Raw genomic sequence first — 21,194 nt, forward strand, 5'->3', positions numbered from 1 at the left:
ACATATGAGAGCTTTTTCCAAAAGCTGTGGCTCCTTTGTTGCCCAGATCTTCCTTTCTGATTTCTGACTGGGCTCCCGTTTGCCCCAGCTGGTGTCACAGCCTTAGTTGTGATACTGCATCCCTTTGTTTTCAGCAATACCCTGGGCACAGGTCTTTCCCAAGGAGACTCTGAATCAGGTCAAACAGAAACGACTCCTGCGAAAGGAGCTTTTCCAGTGAGCTGTTAAGTCAGGTCAAATAGTGACAATGCTCTGGAAATGGGGATTTTTGAGAAGCTTCAAAGCTATGTTTACCCCAGTGGCGGCAACAAGGCTGCTGGTTTTCAAGGCTTCCATAACCACAGTGTTGGTTCATTTTAATAAATTTGCCAGTATTTCTGTTGCTTATATGGAAAAGTATTCCCACATCCCCATTTATGTTTATTACTGCAATTACATTAAGTGATCACCTCAAATGACAGCATTCAGCTTATACTGTGGAGGTACAAATGTACTGTTACAATTTGGCATGTCTTTTGCAGTAAATAATTCAAAATTGAAAAGCATTTTCATAAAATAAGTCTTCAATTTCTCAAGTTATTTTATAAGCTGAAAAAAATTTGTTATTAGAAAAACAGTACACTATAGGATAATAACATACTACCTTATTCTCAGGCTAATAAAAAGCAAAAAGGGGATGTAATATGCAAAAGACGTAAGGATATAAATGAAGGTTAAATTGTATCATTGTGTACTGTAAAAAGATTTTTCTAAAACAAAAAGAAATGGCAAATGTTTCTGCAGACACGGCAACCTCAAAAGAAGCACTGCAGTACCCAGAACCAGCTCACCATGTGCAATTTATTTTCAGCAAAGTATACACTATCACGTTATTGTTATTATCTCATCATGGCGGTCCTTTTTTTTTGGTTTTATATTTTTACTGTATTTACTTAGAATTTGATTTGACTTTATAGTTGCTTAAGAGCTACAAATATACAAAGGTGATCTTCATTTTTAATTTGCACATATACTCCAGAAATATTAGGATAAAGATAATTTAGGTAAGTAGGTGAAGCCCTCAGTAATTTCCTTTCCTTATAAAAGGAAAGTCTTTCTGAAGTATCACCATAATTTTAATATTCTAAATAATTCGAAGACTCAGAATCTGATCCCATTTCTATTTTTCTTTTCCCTCTTCTTACTTTGAAAAATTTCAAACCTGCAGAAAAGTTGAAAGAATAATAAATGAACACCTTTATACCTTTCAATGTAGACTCACTAACTGCATGTATGTATTTTACAACATTTGCTTTATCTTCCCCTCTACAAATGAAAAAGCATACCCACTTTTTTTCCCCTTGAACCATCTGAAAGTAAGTTTTAAACATCAAGATACTTTACCCATAAAAATGTTAGCACCTACCCTCTAAAAAGAAGATGACTCTTTTTACACCATGTGCCATCCTTAAGAAATTAATACTGACATAAGAATATAATTTAGTATGTATTCTATATTCAAAATCCAAACTGTTTAAAAAGTACCCTGAATAACTATTTATTTAATTTTGCTCAAGGGTCACACATTGTATTTAGTTTCTAAGTCTCTGTCATTTTATATACAACAATTTCGTAATAGTGTTATTTTTTTAAGCATCTAGATAGTTGTTTTACAAAGTGTTCCACAGGTTTGAATTTGTCTAAATGTTTTCTCATTATTATGCTCATGTTACATATTTTTGACAAAATTATTCTAAAACTGATGGTCTTTCCTACTGCATCACATCAGGAAGTATGTCATGTTTGTTCCAATGGTGATCCTAAATTTGGCTGTTCAGTTAAATGCCCCCGTGGCCTTATCAGGGTAAAGAGAATCTGTTTGTTTTACTTAAAACTTTTTAATCAAACTATGCTACTTGTGTAACCATCAAGAGGAATACCAACAGAGAACAATTTCCAGGACAATGAATAATTTTTCTATAGGGATACAACAAAACCCAAACCAAGACATCTAAACAAACACAGTTTCATCAATAATAAGGTAATCACTGTTGATATGCTAAAATAATAGTGTGGAAATAATTTGTTTGGAATATATGTAGAAGTATTTTGTTGAACTTAATGTTTAATGAAGAGTTCATTACCTTTTACTAAAGTAAGAATAAAATAACTATAACTGATAAGTCAAAGTTATTTCTTTTAAGTCAAAGTTTTTGAATACAGTTTATGACACAGTCATTCTAGGCTCTGTTCCAAAAACCAAGAAAAGGAAAAAGACTCAATCCACGTACAATATGGCCAATCAGAGAGCAAACCGAATTTCAGAAATCTCCAGTTCTATTTCCAGGCTTCCCAGATGCTTGAGAACTTATAAAAATTCTCAATATCCTACCTGTTGGATATCACTAAGATGGGGTTGGGATGAGAAACCAAGTTGGAGAAAAGTTCTCCTTAGGGAGAGCAAATACCTTCTGAGTATTTAAAAATATACAGGTCCACTGGTTACTGACACTCACCTCATACAGCTATCGTTATAGTTTTTTAAAACAATAATTAAATCCTTTTTACTTCCTTTAAGCCTTTGATGATATTCTAATATATAATACACCACATTAGAGATCTGAATGAAAGCTAACTTTTGGAAACAGAAAGATCAAGCAAGCATAAGTTAAATAATGTAAGGGTATATGGCATACTTTGGAAGCACTTCCTTTTAACGCCAGCTCTAAAGTTGGTTGGTAGATCTTTGTTCATCATTTAAGAAGAATGAGAAATTGTCGTAGCTTATTTTTTACCATATATAATCAGCCCTTGGTTCTAGCCTAAATAAAACCCTAGAAAGACATGTTCCCTTCAGCCCACTAATATGCACCCTTAACTTTATGAGTCACCCCTCTAATCCTTACCAATCCACAAAAGATATGGAAGCAATTGCAATGTTCCCTAGCGTCACAGAAGTAGCAATTCCCTATTTGTACGTGAGATTAAGCCACAATCACCAAATCATCAGCAGTTAGCAACAAATGAAAAAGTTTTCCAGTTCCACACATAAGGAGCTTAGATGTCAACATTTCATCCTCACAACAACTAAAAGGTGAACAGACTGAAAAATCAACAACTATTCTAGGATCCACAAGAAGGTGAAGGTCAACCAGTGCCACAAAGATTGGAGAGACAAAGGGAAATATGGGAACCACAGCTTATCAGAGCAGAGAATCACAATGAGAAACTGCCTTGGGGAACCAATGCCTGTGTTTAAAAATCTGAAGTGTAACAGATGAACTGCTGAAGGTTCCGTGTGGACAAGTCTGGGAGTTAAAAACTCCGGAGAGATCCAGTCATTGGAGTCCTCCACAATTTTATCAGATTTATTTCCAGAAGTTTGATCAGGTTCTCAAAGGCAGAGCACAGAGGATTTTTTAGAGCAGTGAAAACACTCTGTTCGATACTCTGATGATGAATACATCTGTCTAAATCCATAGAATGTACAACCCCAAGAGTGAACTGCTGACTATGACTGTCAGTGTATGTTCATCAACTGTAACAAATGTACCATTCTGGAGAAGGATGCTGATTTAATTGGCATGGGGTGGGGGTGGGGGGATGTGGAGGGCAGGGGCAGGAACTCTCTGAATCTCCCTCTCAAGTGTGCTGTGAACCTAAAACTGTACTAGGAAATAAATAAATAAACCCTTTTAAAAAAGATAAACATCTCAGTTATGTATACTTTCCCCAAATTAAAAACAAAAACAAAATCTCAGTAAAGTAGCAGAAACATTTATAACAAAGTCTTTCCTGGCCTAACTTACTTAGAATCCCAGGATATCAAATAGATTAAAGTAAGAGCTGTTCTGGTTACCAAACCAAGATTTCTTACTATGACATATAAAAGGTCTTCATTATTTAGCCTATGTCTACATTCCACCAATTTAGGAACCTGTAAATATTTTTAGTATAGTTATCTTGTCCCAGGGGAAGATAGAGAAGTATACATAAAAATGATCTGAGGAGTAATTTCAAAATACAAATGCTTGGTCTCCTCTCTGAAGATCCTAAATCAGTAGCTTTATGATAGGGCCCAGACATGAACAATTTTTCAGTTTCTCCAAAAAGACTGGTATGCCTCAGATTTTAAAAAACACTATTCTAACGCTATTCTTCACAATATGTTATAACTTATTTGCTTGACTATCTTACCTAACAAACTGCCATCCCTGAAGAGTAGGATTATTTTTTATTTTTGTATGCATAGTAACAAATACAAAGTTATTTTAAAAAATAAGCGTGAAGTTACTAAATAAATGATATAATTCTGATGAAAAGAATTCCGGGCATCCTAATTAGCGTGATAGAGATGGGAAAAAATTCTTTTTTTCTTTAGAATGGTACATGGTCAAGCCCCTCTAAGTAATCAGATATTTACTTTCCTTCTAGGAACTGTAAGAAACATAGACAGATATACATGCCACATTGTATAAGCAGATCAACAGTTAAAGTGGAGAGTACAACGTTCATTGTGCTTATGCTGGTCAGTATCGCAGCATTTTGCCTGTGGATCCAGAGTGCAGCCAAGTGTCACTTAACTGCCACAGATGTTTCACACCTGAATGATGGCTGCTTCCTAATACTGACACACCCCTTCTCTGAGTTTTCTAATAGTCTTTTATTCAGAATTCAGTATTCCAGAGTTATACAAAATCAAGTGGTTGCTGTTGTTTTTATTTTCTACAGTTTAGATCTGGAATAGAACCATCTTGTATCCATTCATCTATCATCCACTTAACCATCTGTCCATCCATCCATGCAAGTAGGGTTAATGTTTTATACCCAACACAGTTTCTGAGTTCACTAAAACACAGGTTTTGGTTGTTTGAAAAATCTTTGTCTTTATTTGTAAAAGAGTTTTTGGCTGGATATAGAATTTTGGGTCTGAAAAATTTTTTTTAGCATTTTAAATGTGTGGTGGGTCCATTGATTTTTAGTCTATATAGTTTATGATGAGGAGGTTGCTATAATTTTTATCTTTCACAGTATATGTTTCTTTGTCTTCACAATTTCTCTTTGTTTTTGGCATTCTGACTATTGATATGTCTGAGTATTTCTGGTCTGTTTCTTTTTCGAAGCAATGAACTGTTTCAGGTTCTGCGAGCTTCTAGTATCTAAGCTTTGCTGTCTTTGATCAGTCTTGGAAAATTGGCCTTTGTCTCTTCAAATACTTCTTTCCTTTTCTTTCCTCCTGCTTCTACAACTCCAATTACAAGTGTGTCTGACTGCTCAACATTTTTCAACAACTCTTGGCTACTGTGCTCTGGTCCCCGCCCCCTACCACCCAAAAGTCTTTTCTCTGTGTTTTATTTTTGATAATTTCTACTGACTACCTTCAAATACATAGTTTCCCTTAGTTTGTATCCAATCTGCCAATCAACGCATCAAAGAAGTCTTCAGTTCTGACAAGATTTATATTTCTAGTATTTCCATTTCACTTTTAAAAAATACTTTTCTTCTAATGTTAGCTATTTTGATTGTGGTAGTGGTTTCATTGGTATATATATCTATCAAAATTCATCAAATTGTACATCCAAAATATGTGTATTTATTAACTCAATAAAGGTGTTAAAACAAAACAAAACAAAACAAAACAATACTTTTCTTCTCTCAGCTGAAATTCTTCATCTTTTCAAGCATGTTGTCTATCTTTCCCACTAGACCCTTTACATACATTTTGAGGAAGGGTGTAGCTCAAGTGGTAGAGTGCATGCTTAGCATGCACAAGGTCCTGGGTTCACTCTCCAGTACCTCCTCTAAAAACAGATAAATAAATAAAAACCTAATTACCGCCCCTCCAGAAAAACCCAAACAAACATACAATCAGCTATTTTAAAATCTGCCTCACACCGCGACACCTGGGTCCTCTGTCACATTGATGATTCCTCTGAGCCTGGCACTGAGATGCTTGCTCTGACTTACATGTATGTCACCTACTTTTCAATTAAATGTAAAAGATCAACAGTAGATGCTGAGGTAAATGGTAGTTTCGTCTGGAAACGAGTACCTCTTTTTCTGTCAGGCCGTAAGTGTGACGGAATCAACGGATCTAGCAGCGGTTGAGCTGAGTGTTGGTTTTGGTTGTTCAGTTCATCGGTGTCAGGTGTACCACAGGCTTCAGACTCTTCCAGCAACGAGTGGCCATCACTCTGTGCTTAGTGTGGTCTGGGCAACAGAAATGTTTCTCAGTGTTCTGCTCTACCCTTTTAGCAATTCCTGAACGTCTGGGCCTAGGAGAGGGGCCTTCTCCAAGCTCCTGTCCCTCTCCCACTGGTAGATGGCTCCTTCTTGTCTTTCTGGTGCTAGGATTCTGCTTAGCACAGGGGTTCCTGGCTCTTCTGGTCCACCATGAGTCTTAGGCAGGGCCGACAAACCCGACCTTCTGAAATGGGGCCTCTTAACACTCCAACCCCTCACCGCCGTGGCAGCCAAACTCTGCACAGCATCTGAGGCAGGCCTTTCCATGCCGCTCCACCAGTGGCAGCAGACCTCTGCTGTGTGCTGATGCAGGACCCTGGGCCTAACCAGTTTTCCTGCTTGTCTCCTAACAGCTCAAAGCTTCTGCTCCATGTAAGAGGCGGGTCCATGAAAAGGTGATATTTTGTGCTGGTCTTTCAGCAGGAACTCATCACTTCATGAACTTCTGAATGCCACTGATGCAGGCTACTGCCCTGCCTCACTCATTCTGTGAGCCACCAGTGGAAGGCCACAGAGAAGAGCTTCTGAGTAAGCATGCATTCCTCTTTTGTTTCAGACTTCCAGTTATTCGGCACTGATACTGCAGCGCACACCTGGCCCTTAAGAATGCACTACAACTTCAGCTCTTTTCTTCTCACCGGCTTCTATGGTGGCTACTTCTTCCTCTTGTGGTCTGCAAATGTTGAAATAGTTCCTGTGTCCCATCCTTCTTGGAGGGGCTTGACATTCCTTGGAATTCAGTTCCTGTGCCTTGTAAACTCAGTTCTCCGACAGGCAGGGGTCAAGAAAAGTTATAATTTTGTAGCTCATGTAGTGCTTTATGTTTTAAAGATAAGAGTAACACTCTCTGGTCGCTTTCTACACACTAAGCAGAAGTAGAACTCCCACTGTGCTATCATTTGACAATATTTCCTTACCACAACTATGGAGCACATATTCTAAATTCCTGCATACTTACAAGAACATTACACTGATTCTGCCTGGTGTAGTGTTCCTTCTCATTCATATCAGTCTATAATAGTAACAGCTCCATCTTTCCTTGTCCACTTCGTAGTAGCATTTCTTAAGTTCCCTGGCTAGAAAATTATATGTGTACATTTAAATAAATAAATAAATACATACATACATACATACATACATACATACATACATACATGCATACATACATGCATACATACATACATACATATATACATACAAGATCTTGGTCTCAAAATCAGTTGGCTGTCTCTTTGACATTGATATCACTATATACCGAGTTAGAAATGCCGTCTGATAAAATGAAATAAATACAAGGCACTCAACTCTAAGCTGATGGAAGACAAATGACTTACTATTTTACCAGCAAAATCTCAGATCTTTATTTGATTAGAAATCTAAAATAGGCATTTACCCAATTTTTCTGGCATGGAAGAAGTGTAAAGGGAGAGTTAACAAGAACTGAGAAGTGAATTGGTGGTAATGAAATCCGGAAATGTGTGTGTAGGACTGTGGGAAGAGACCCAAACATGGGCTTGAGAGCCACTGGTAAGGGCAGAGTGTCGCAGGTAGGACTAGAGGAAAGCAGGAAAAGGAAGAGGAAGAAGGGGAGGGAGCAGGAGAAAGATGAGGACTCTCAAAAAAAGGGAAGTAGGGAGGCAAGGAAGGAGTAAGGAAAGAAGAAATATGAGTGAGAAAGAGAAGGGAGGAAAAGAGTAGAAGGGAAAAAGGAAACATGGAGGGAACAAAGAGGAGGGAAAGACGGAAATAAAAGGGAGGAAGAAAAGAGGAAGGAAAAGAAGGAAGGGAGTTGAGAGAGAGAGCAATGGAGAGCCAGAGCAAGCAAGAGCCAGCACGTGTACAGGCACGGGAAGATGGGTCTGAGATTCTGAACTTCTTTCTACACCTAGAGATGGACCCATAATAGTACAGAGGGTCCAAGTTTTTGGATTCATGTATGAATTTATGAAAAAATTCCACATCTTATTAAAACTCCTTCATTTATATCATAAAAATATATATTTCTTTACAATTACAAATTTTATTTTTTCAATTAACATTGTGCAACAGCTCATTTAAAGACTAATCTATCAATTAAAGCATTTAGTACCCATTTTTGGCTAGTAATAACCACTCATTGATTCTCTGCCACCTGTAATTATCTGCCTTCTTCTGCTCTCAAATTAACTAAGCAGACTTCTAATTTTTTCCTAAAAACAATATTAAAAAAACTACACTCTCATTAATTTTTAAATCAGTGCCTAAAAATTTTCATCTTACATTTAAATATTTGCAAGACCTGTCATATGTAACATACTCAAATAGTGACATTTAGAAATAAAAATTAAGTATATGTAATGAAATCTAAATGCCATAGTAATTCGATGTTGAACATCATCCATTAAAAAAAATTCATGAACAAGCTTTTCTTTAACCATGGGAAACTTTTATATATAAATTTTCCCTTGAATTTTCATTTTCATTCCCCTTGGAAAATAAAATGTATCCAACTAATTTTACGCTATCTTTTTATACTAACTCTCACTTAGCATTCTCTCTTCTTTGAAAAAAAATGTATATTATACAAACATTAATTTAATTTCCTATGACCAGAACACTTTTTCCATTTGAATTACTACTAAAATTATTAGTATATAATTGGTTAAAAATTTTTGATAATTATTAAACAGAAGTAGTATTTTACTGGAAATGTATGCTTCATCAGACGGTTGTGGCATCCCCTTTCCCTCTGCCTTCTGTCCTGCCCTTGTTCTGGTAACTACAAATTACTCCTACGTACTCTAGAATTCCCTTCTTATTGTGTGGCATTAATTTTTTCCCTATGGTTCATTTCTATATTTATACAGATACAGTTATAGAAACAGAAAGTTTCCTCATAGCAATGTCATTCAATTTTCTGAATCTCAAGTTTATGCCCCAAATCACATAGTCATCTCTCGGGGGGACAGGGGAGGGAGATAAAAAAGAACACTTCATTGCTTTGCTAGGGAAAGAGAGTCACAGCAGGCTAACGCCGTAAAGACTACAGGTTCCCCACTTTTTTTGAATATAGTCATCTATTATCAAAAATATTTTTAATAATCTGACATCTTGGTTAGACCATTCTTTTAATTTTTTACTGAATATAAAGAACTGGAACCATCTATGTTGTCACCCAATAATTAAGAGCAGTTTAAAGTCACAATTTTTGCAAAGTACTGAAATGGTTTTACCAACATACAATCAAATGTGTAGAACCACAGTCCCTTATCCTAAGTACTTGGGGCAGGTAAGTTTTATAATTTTGAATTTTTCAGATTCTGAAAGGAAGTATGCTTCATATTATGCAGCACTCCTGATAAGGTTTGTGTCAGCATTCTACAATCAAACACATTAATATTACTACCAGAAAACTTATATGAACAATTACACAAAGTGAGATATACAAAGATAAATAGCTCTGTCCTACATCTAATCATGTCATCGAATGAAAACGAACTTTTGGTATTTATGGATTTTCAAATCGCAGATAATGGACTATGGACCAGTATTAAGTATACCCGTTTATTGCCCAATTGAAGTAAATAGATCTATGTTCAATATTTGGTGCTAATGGGCTCTCTGCCTTGCTCCCATGGGATTGAGAATAAGGAACAATGCATACATTTTTTGACAGTACTCAGAAGAAAGAAGTCCTTTAAAGAAAAAACTTCACCCACTTTCACTGTTTCACTCAACAAGCATCTAAAGTAAAAGCACTAAAACATTTAAGGTACAAAATATACTTTTTCTAATGCCATGTTTCACTCTTAATAGAAATACCTATAAGACAAAGAATGATAGGGAGTTATTCTAGTAACAATATTTAGAATAATCACCCCTTTGACTGAAAATCCTGAGGTTTTTACAACTTGGAAAAATGTGTCATGTTAAGATTCATGATAATGACAGATATGATTTTCTTTTATAAAACATAAAAAAACCCACTATTATAAAAGTTGAAGTGGAAAAGGGGAATTGACGTGATATCTCTGGTTTCACTATCAGGCGTTATCAACTTACATATGAAATCTGAAGATCCAAAAATTGATTCTTTTTAATCTGCAGGTTTCTATATACATCTTGAATACTTCTAGTGCTCATTAGGTTTTTCTTAGTCCAGCTTGAAAAACTTTGCTTTAGATTACATGACAAATATTTAAGTATGTCCTTCCATATGTGAAGATTTTTTAAAGCATGTGCCTAAAGCTAGTCATTTTATGTAGACTTTTTTTTCTGCGCTTTCAGACAACTGAAAGTCAGTGAAGGTGATAAAATGGGCTGTAAGTATACTGATACTCTATATGTAATGTTTTTTTTAATAAACAGAAGATGATTAGCACCTTGATAATTATATAGAGAAATAGCCTTTATTTAACATCATAAAATTTCATACAAGTGTATTAATTAGCCATTGCCACAAAATTGCTGTGCAACAAAGTATTCTAAAACTTAGTAGCTTAGAACCTTCATTTATTCTCACAGACCTGAGGCACAGCTTAGGGTTGGCTGCTTAGAGTAAAGCTTATTTATGTGTCTGGATGTTGCATGACTGGGCTGGGGCAAATCAGTGCTGCTCCGACTGCCTTTCTTCCTCCCCTTGGGGCAAGCAGCTAGCTTGAGCATGTTCTCTTCACGGTGATGGCAAAGGGGCAAGAATAACCAAGTCCAACTGTATAAGCACAGTTCAAACTTCTCTGCTCAATGTCACACCTAACATCACTTGGGGCAAAGCAAGTTACATGGCCCAAGTCCAGAGTCAAGGGTGGGGTTGTTTCCCAAAGTAGGAAAGCGTTGTTTCATGGCAAAGCAGATACAGGGAGGAATAAGAATTGAAACCATTAATGCAATTTACCAAAAATTTAAAATCTAAAACAAATCTTTCAGCATCTTACAACAATAGTTTAATATTCTGTAACAGAGACCAAATCATTTGGCTCTGTTGTTAAAGTAAAATTTGGAGAGTCTAAAATACGGTTGATATAGCTTAAGATTAATTCAGAACCACTAGAGGAAATGACTCTTAAAATATTAACAAGTGCAAGCATTCCATTTATACACTAGAAGGTCACAAAAGGATGAAATAATAATCACCAAGTGGAAAGAAAGCTGGCTTAGATAGGCTTTCAAGCTCTTGGTTTGTAATACTGACATGGCAATCTATATATTTTATCTTAAACTAGGATCTCTGAAGGAAAAGATATTCATTCACATTTGATTTAATTCAATTAAGCCCTTTAAGATAATATTTTAACTATGGTTTTTTACTAATGACATCTGTAACTCAGATACTAGTGGCTAAATTTTGTATTTTCAGAAGCGACCCTTTATGATATAGCCTCTTCTCCAATCTCGTTCTAATTCTCTCACTAAAGAAATAATCTATAAATTATATGATTTATCATTCTACTATATTTAACATATTTTAAAAAATCCAACTTGCAAACAGTAAAAACACTAAATGTTTAAATTCATAAAAATGATTTCAATTTTCTAACACAGTTTTTTCAAAAATATTTTAAGTAGTTCATATGACAGATTTACAATAATCTACAACAGTAAGCCATACTTAGAAGTCAATTTTTTAAAAACCTCAACGAGGAAAAACACATTTTCCAGAACCATTTAAGTAAGTCACATATATCAGGGTATAAAACCTTCTATTACTGAGTGAATATTTGAATAAACAGTAGCAATCTTGCTTTACTCTGGCATTGGGTTTATTCTAATAATTCCCTTAAACATAACCCATCCTGTCTGCAGGTGCTTACAAAAAAGGAACATAAGTGATACAGCTGAACCTGAAGCCTTAGTGAATTACCGGGGATGGAAACAACAAAAATTAAACAGTGCTAATGAAATCTCAATCTTTCAGTAAAAAAACTTGAGAGAGACTACCATGTCTGTTCACTTAAACCATTTCACTCATAACTGCCCAAAATCAATTTTAAGAAGTTTCTATCATAATCTCTTAAGTCACCAAGAAAGTATTTAATGACATCTTTTGTGAATGTCTATATGCTAAATTTTTAGCATTTATTTAATTTAGTTTACATCTTTTCCATCATTTAAAAAAAAAAACAAAAAAACCTTCTTTGTGACTGGAAAAACAGCCTGCATACAGAAGAGTCTATAAAATATATGTGAATAGTTTCACTATCCTTGTAATTACTACACTGCTTACAAATACAATATTCCTATACCTTAAAAGCCTTCTGAATATCACATTTTCTTTTTCTCCTTCTGAGAGGTAATCACTTTACTTAAAGTTGTAATACCTATTTCCTTTCTTTTCTTCATGGTTGGACTATACATTCCTATGGTCTATGTATATCTTCCTAAACAGTGCAGTTTGTTCTGCATGCTCATAAATAGAAATGTACTGTGGGTTTTTTGGTGACATTCTTTCATCCAACACTTATGCTTGTTACTCATCCACAAGAGTTCATGGAGGTGTAGTTCATTCATTTTCACAGCTGAATATGTTCCACAGCATGAATGTGCAAACAGTGCAACTATATACATTATCAAATATGTGTTTCTCTAGGGCAAGACTTCTCAAACTTCAGAGTGCATAAGAATCACTTGAGGAGACTGTTAAAAAACAGATTTCTAGGGTTCCCTCCAGAAATTCTGATTCAGTAGGTCTTGGTCAGGGTTTCAGAGTTTGTGTTTCTTACAAGCTCCTTGGAGACGTGACGCTACTGCTGTGCAGATGTGCCTCGAGGAGCAAGGCTGCAGGGTCCATTTATCATTTTCTTGGTTATCTGAAAGAGTTCTGCATGTAATATAGATACGAATATTTTGTCATTTATATGTGTTCTAAATGTCTTCCCCAAAAATGACTTTTTAAGAAATTTTTTTTCAGGTATTTGACAAACAGAAGTTTTTAATTTTGTTTTACCAAATTTATCTACCTTCCATTTATGTAGTTTATACCTTTTGTCTTCTTAATGCGTTCCCTATTACAAGATCATGAAGAGAAGCTCTCTTACATTATCTTCTAAATACTTTCTAGTTTTGCAATTTACGTTTAGGTTGTCTGGTCACCTGGAATTGCACGGGAGGAGAGGGGTGCAATGCAGCTGTGCCATAGCTGCTTCTTCCGCCTGGCTCCACTGTTGGCGTGTTTTCACAAGAAGAGAAGTGGGCTCGGTCATAGCCAACGCAGCTCCTAGCTGCGAGGAGGTGGTGTTGAAATCTGAATCCATACCCAGGGGCCCTGCAACTTCACAGGTGAGACTGAGATTTGTCCTAGGCAGAGAGGGTGGATTTGCTCCACCAGTGCTTTGTGAACCTGCGCCTCTGGAACAAACAGGCAGTGAGCGAAGATCTGGCACACAGTGGGGGCAAGTATGGGTATTTACAATAAGCCAATGTACTGTGCACAGAGGCAGCGCTGGGGTCTGCACTGACCCTGTGGCGCATCACGGATTCAGGTGTGTGACTGTATGCTCGCTACAGCGGGTCCTAGCGCCTGACACTGGCGGATCTGTACTGGTGGTTCCTGGGGCCCAGAACCTGGGGTACACCAGAGCGGGTGGCTGACATTCTTGCAGCTAAGGCAGGGACAAAGGCAGTGTCAACAAAGAGTACTTTGTAAGCCCTTATAACAAGTGACAGACATGACAGAGGGCACTTCCCAGTGGACATCTCCTGCAGAGGTATACTCAGTGACCCTCTTCCTGTCTGAAGTGCTCCAACCCTGCCTACCACACACCACAGCTCAGAAACGGGTCTAGAAGCCTCTATTCCAGCAACAGGGGAGCAGACCCAGTTAAGGCTGTGACAACCAGAAAGCAAAAAAGGAGGCCCCGCTCAACAACAACAATCAGGCAGGTTCTGATTACCACACCAATCACACCCCTGATCAAATGGATAACAGCCAACACACATGGAAGAGGGACGTGGCAACCTTCCATACTAAGAACAGCCATCGCAACAAAACTATTAGATGCACAGTCTACACAGGAACGCTCTCACTTTAAATAAAAACAAACAAACAAACAAACCACAGCCCTTCAGGACCACAGTAGATAACTGACACTCCTAAATCCATACAGCCAGAGAAATATAAGTAAAATGAAGAAGCAGAGGAACTGCTCCCAATTAAAAGAAAAAGAGAAGTTCCCTGAAAGGACAAACAGTGAGACAGACCTCGACAGTCCACTAGATCATGACTTCAAAAAGGGGGTGATAAAAGCACTGAAGGAAATAAGAGAGACCATGAATAGAGACAGGGGGTACTACAAAAAGGCAACAGAAACTATACAGAGGAGCCAATTGAAAACAGAAAACTCAATGGCTGAGTAAGAGCCGAGCTAAAGGCAGTCAAAAGCAGACTAGATAATGCAGAGGAACATGTAAGTGACTTAGAGGACAAGATAACAGAAGTCACCCAATCAATGATCATGTCTATTATATTAGTAGCAGCTGAATAATAAACGTCTGACTTTAAAATATCTCTAATTTAATACAAATATAAAATTTCTTGTGAAGCCCATTTTTTAAAATAGATCTAGTTAGAGTGCTACTTACAGATTGGAAGGCAAAACAGACATAAATCGGTGAAAGATTTTACAGGTGCCTCAAAGCTGTTCTTAGATTCTTAACTCTCAAAAGCAGATTTTATGACAAAATAACAGAACAATTTGCTTCTTGAATATTGGCTTTATGCATGCCACTTCCAATTCCATTCACACAAATTACTGAGAAACTTGAGAACAAATGTCCTTGATGTAGCATAGATAACTGAAACACATGTTCATGAATGTTATGATGCTAATTAAGATTTACTAAATAAATATTCAGACAATTTATTTAAATGTGAAGGAAAAGACATTCCCACTGGCAACCATTATATAAAATAAAAAACAGGCAGATTTACAAACCTAAGAAATCTATAATGTTTCCCATGACATAAATAAGATGGGGAAAATATAATAAAGGATATTCTAAGCACTTGCATTATCTATCCTACTCAAGTTTTTCTATGTTAGCTCTATAAAATGAATTAAATTAGGTTTCATAGCTTCTTAAACTAAACACCAGGTTCTTAAGCTGAAAGGGATGGAATTGTATTTTGGTGATGGATGTCGGGGAGCAGAAGGTAGTCCATAAAATCACTTCAGAGACCTAGAGATATTCTAAAACTGTGTGTTTTACACAGTGTGGATGTTCACCTTTTAAATCCACTCTGATTTAGAAACAGAAAAATATTCTGAAGTAAAGAAAAATACTTACTGGCCACCTCCTCAAGGAATGCTACCTATCTATCTATGGAAAGATGCCTGTAAAACTATTAACAGTAGTACTTCTGAAGAGGTAGTTTAATAATGTGTGATCAAAGGGAACTTAAGTTTCATCTGTAACATATGGAAGCTGAGAGTGAAGATGTAATCTTGTACTATTTGTATAATCAAATATAAACAATTTTTAAACAACTACATACATTTTTAAAAGTGGAAGGTGCGTATGTAAGATAGCCTCAGCTGTACTGAGAATCAAGAAATCTTTATGAAGGATAATGTTTTATAAAAATTCTTCTGAGTAAAAATTTTCAAAGAGTAAACAAAATACATCAAGTGTAAGGAATACTGAAGCCAATCATGGAGGGTCTAGAACAGAAAGCAAAAGAATCTATGTTTATTCTTTAAGCGATGAGAAACCACTCTAAAAGTGTTAGAGTAAGGGAAGAAATGTCGATACTTAAAAATAAATTAATCAACCACTCCCCTCACCAAAAGGTTATTTTCTCCTTTTGAAGACTAAGAATTATCATATGCCAAATCACAAAAATTAGAAAGTATTTAAAATGGGAAAATAAATGGTGTATGTTTACATGTATGAACTGTTTCATTTACTGAGAGTAACAAAGAGTTTACAGTAAGCAAAACTGAAAATGTTTACTGATAACACAGTTTAAATAGAACATTTCAGAATTCCTACTTGTTTGTTCTAGAAACAGTATTCCCTCCCATTGAATATGTTATTAGTATAAATACCCCTCCTAAATCAGAACAGTATTAATCTTACTCTTGATTTATACTGCTAATTTCGGCAGGGGCTGACTATTATTACTTTAAAGAGTACAATTTAAGAGTACCTGTATTTCCTATTTGTTATACCAGTTACAGTTTTAAAACTTGCAAGATGCTTCAAGTTAGTAAGCAGTCAACTATACCATTCTATTAAAACCACAGACTGCTAGTTCTATTTATTTCATAGTCTTATGATGCTTTCTCAAACTAGCTTTAGGGAAGATAAATTGTTTTCCTATCTTCTGCTACTCAGTAAGAAAACGTCATGTAGTAATCTAGGAACAAGACAATAAACACCTTTACTCTTATCTTAAAAATACTGTTCTCTCTTCTGGCAAAAGCATGCTTCAAATAATCTCAGGGCTCAAGAGTAGATTTTAAATGGTTTAAAATAAAGTTTAAAGCCATTTCGTCAGTATTAACTACAAAAGGTAGTTTAAAATTTGTAGTTCACTATTTTCAAGGGGACCATGACTTAGGATTTGATATTTTAAAAGAAGTGCTTGTAAATGTTCAGTCCACCTCAAGAAATTTTTCATGCTATAAGCTCCAGTAAAACAAACAAGCCCCTTCCCAAAAAACCCCATCTTTCTGAATCATGGTAAAAGGTGAAAGACTGAAATATGAGCAGAGAGAGAGAAATGAATTCATTGTACCAAATGGAAATATAAGATCTAAATGAAGGTAGGCAGGAAACTTAGAATTAGCATAATGTATCACCACCCAAGCAGGATCCACAGTGCCCTTGCAACAGGTTGTCAATCTGTAATTGGTGGGTAAGTCACATACTAATTACCTATTTATCATAATTCCAAAGGCAATGTTTAAAAATGTATAACCCATTTTCTAATGTCAAATTCATCATCACAAATGATATTTAATAAGCACCCTCATGAATATGATTCTATCATGCTCTCAGTGGTAAAATAAAGGGCACAGTTAAAGAGACTGACGCTTTACACTTTTAGGAGCAATATTTAGATAACAGCCTACAGCCTAAGAAATGTTTCAATTCTAAATGAAGATGATTCAATATCAGTCATTGTTTTCTAGTAGTAAAGATTTTTCTTATGATTAAAGGCATGTTTCAGTTAGTAAAAGGTACAATTAAAAGCAGGGAATGAAGTAAGGACTATCGGCTTCATTAATACCTTACTCTGATACTAACATGTATTTCAAAGCCAGGAAAAATAAGTCCTTAACTCTTATTAAACTGCATTGTGCTGGACAGAGCCAATGACACTTAGCATCCATTCCCAATACCTTGTAGTATTTTACAGTCTATGGGAGAGGAAAGTAAAAAACTATGATTGCCCAGATCCCCTTGCAGTTATGCTTCCAGATGTGAATTAGAGTCCACAATGGAATGTGCTTATGTACAATTTGAAAGGTAGGAATTTTGTGGTCATTTTGCCTTGGATATTTCTGTTTCAAGTATCATCATAATGATGCAGAGATTCTCTGATGTACTGTTTCAGTGTCTAGTATCGAGCTTTGTGGCAATTACAGCGAAAGATTTCTCTTTCCTTGATTACAACACTGGCATCTTGTTCTTGATCTCAACAGAGCTTGATCTCAACAGTTTCAGTGGCTAAGAGAAAAAAGAACAGCTCTCTTGGCCTGCCTGTACTTAGAGTGACCTAAGAGTCATTCCAGGACATTCAATCTGCAGATCTCCAACCCTTCCAAGAAGTAAGTTTGCATAAGAACATTAAGAACAGTGCGAATATGTGGTGTTCTGGCCCCAGAAGCACTTCCCATTAACTAAATACACACACACATAGAACCTTCACCACACACACACACACACACACACACACAGAACCTTCACCACACACACACACACACACACACACAGAACCTTCACCACACACACACACACACACACACACAGAACCTTCACCACACACACACACACACAGAACCTTCACCACACACACACACACGCACATACCAGAAACCTTGAAGAAGCTGACAAATATTTAGCAAGATGAAAAAAACAGAGAAGACACAAATGACTAGTCAGGAATGAAAGAAGGATTAGTAGGTTCTAATGGAAAGAGCAACACACGAGGGAAAAAACAAAACAAAAACAAAAACAAAAAACAAAAAACCCTATCTGCTAGTGAAAAGAGAATTCTATTCACACATACATGTTTGTCCATACCCTCCTGGAATTTAATTATGAAATTAAGTCAGTATCCAAGTGAAACAGTAGGTTGAAATAAGGAAAAGATGTAATGAAAAATTAAGGTTTAAATTTACCTTTCTAAAAGGTAATACCATGCTCACGATATGGTGCTGGGTTACATTTTTTTTTTAAACTGAGATTATAAATTTAAGAAAGAATCTAGAGATTTCACAATGCAAAGTTAAATTACAGATGTTTACTGCTTCAGTAAACATTCAAGGTGGGAAACCAAATATAGAAGGCAAAGGAATTAAGAGTAGAGTGACCATATGATTTATCTTTCAACCCATAACACTTTTGAGAATGAAAGAAGGCATTAATAGTAATTATGATGGTTAAGACAAGTATACACTAGGACTGCTTCAGGCAAACCCAGACATTTGGTCTCTAGTTAAGAAAAACAACCAAAAATTCTTTGCTATGATTTTTTTGAGTATTACTATGTTAACATGCACTCTATGATACAAGACTTCATCTGTCTTATTCACTGCCCCTAGATGAGTGCTTTTTGCATAGTAGGCACTCAATAAATAATTATTGAAGGAATTAATAGTTTTCCTTTACTTAAAAAAAAAGTTTCCTGAGTCTGTACAATATAGCTTCATTGTTTAAACATCATTATAACCTAAGTTTGTGAACAAGCATTAGTTCACGCATGCAGACTTAGAAGAATAACAAAAATAATCAACAAACCCATCGCTATGTATTAAACATGGGTGACAGAACATGGAAATTAAGGCACAGCAATTAATGAGTAATAATGGCATACAACACGCTTCTAATTTATACTGCAATAATGAAAACAAAGTTTAAACCTACAGAGGAAGTTACTCGTTTTAAAACGTTCTCTTATTCTAGTCATGATATTCAACCAATATCAAAAGAAGACAAATCTACTTTAATTTCTTACCTGCACAGCCGAAAGCCAAATGGTATCTGGAAGAGGGGCTGAATTTAACACAGCACACGTTAGCCTTCGCCTCAATGCTCGCCACTGAGTTGTCTAGGTTGGTAGACCATAGCTTCACTGAGAGTAAGGGACAATGAGAATGAGAAGAAATAAACAATACATTAGCTCCTATAACCTAGAAAGTTTGCTTATTGCTACAGCTATCTTTTCATGTTAATCTAAGCATTTTGGTTTACTAGGATTAAAAATGATTAAACTGAATGAATGACTAATAGAACAGTGTATTTAAACCAAGAGAGCTTAGTTTCAAAGTTAGAAAACAACATGGATAATCATTATATAATGAGAGATAACTTGATCTCATAATTAAGGCAAAAAGGTAAAAAAATGCAATCTGGAGATACACATGTATTCATTTTTGTATACTTTATACTGTATGTCTGTATAAAGTCAGGCAACTACACAATTTATCTTCCAACTCTACACTTTTGAGAATCTTACACACACTTTCTCATGTATGATATGTATCAGACTATATATATGATATATACACAAATGTCATTTTAAAGTGCCTGGAAGCAGTTCTTATTTTATCTTTCAATTGAAATCCATGATTTTAAAATTTCATGTAGGACTTAGTTATATGATTTAGTATGTCTAAAGTAATAGATGACAGAATTGTTTAGCTAAACTCTAAAATTTAGTTTTAATATTTGATATTTAGTCCATTCCAATGGTATACGCTGAGATTTGTAATGATTAGTGAGTAAAAAGCTGACTGATCAGAGCAGGTCATACCTGAAAGCAGTGAGATGTTATCTTGTAAGATAACAGAGCAACCATCATATCATTTTTAAACAAAAGTGTATTAGTACACTAGAATACAGATATAAAATAGACTTTCAAGATATAGGTTATAACTTTGTTGAATATTAGAATTAATAATGAACATTAACAATAACAACAAAAATATTCCTATCCATCATTCAGTGGGTCCCAATGTCTCATGCAGGACAGTGAGCAAATGGGGTCCAGGTACTGGTGTTTTTTAAAAAGCTCTCTGGGTGATTCTAATACATATTGTGGGCTGAAAACCAATACATAGGGAGGAAGGCATAGTAAAATTTTAGAATTTTTTTAGGATTATTAACACAGGAATCTTTAAATAGGAGTGAAAAAAGGTAAAAATGGTTCCAACAACTACCACTTCTATGCATGTTGTAACATAAGAATAGAGACTTTCTCTGTGTGAATAAAAAAAGGATCATTTATCTTCTACGAATGAGAATTCATCAGAATAGAAAATTTCTTTTAATATGTGAAATCCCTGAATAAAAATTAATCATTAAAAAGTTACTTACAACGTGATGAATCTATTAGCCTTCCCAGAGAGCAATGATACTCATTATTAAAATGAAAAAAAGTTTTAAATAGCAATATTTGATTTGTTTCAAGTTACTTTCCAATAGGAGTCATGTGCTATTTCAATCAACATGCACTTGTTCAGGAAATTATGATACACAATTCTGAGATGAGATGGCTGGCTGTAAGTAAAAGTCTGCATGTCAAACAGCATGTACAGACTAGAATATCAAGGGGTAGAACTGAACTCAAACAGCCTAGCAAGGAGTTAACCCACCACATTACATTTATGGAGCATCTACTATTCCCATAACCTCACTACTAATCACTGAGGACCTTTACAAACAAGGCTTATATATCAGTGTTTTATGACTATTACATATAAGTAAGCATAAAAATGAACCAGAACTAACAGAACAACAGTTAATCTAGAAGTGAAGCCTTTTTTTTT

At 35.6% G+C, this 21,194-nt stretch overlaps 1 protein-coding gene across 4 annotated transcripts in view; it reads right to left on the reverse strand.

The window, feature by feature from the left end:
* Positions 1 to 21,194, reverse strand: part of COP1 (COP1 E3 ubiquitin ligase) — a 165,277-nt gene that overhangs the window by 34,634 nt on the left and 109,449 nt on the right. For 3 of the 4 annotated variants that reach the window (XM_064478015.1, XM_064478016.1, XM_010992918.3), the window contains one exon: positions 19,382 to 19,498. In XM_064478015.1, coding sequence (XP_064334085.1) covers positions 19,382 to 19,498 — 117 coding nt within the window. Of the gene's footprint in view, positions 1 to 606; positions 1,202 to 19,381; positions 19,499 to 21,194 lie in introns of those variants that run through there. The other variant, XM_064478017.1, reaches the window with a different exon arrangement.

This window comes from Camelus dromedarius, chromosome 23 (genome assembly GCF_036321535.1).
Source record: "Camelus dromedarius isolate mCamDro1 chromosome 23, mCamDro1.pat, whole genome shotgun sequence".
NCBI lineage: Eukaryota > Metazoa > Chordata > Mammalia > Artiodactyla > Camelidae > Camelus > Camelus dromedarius.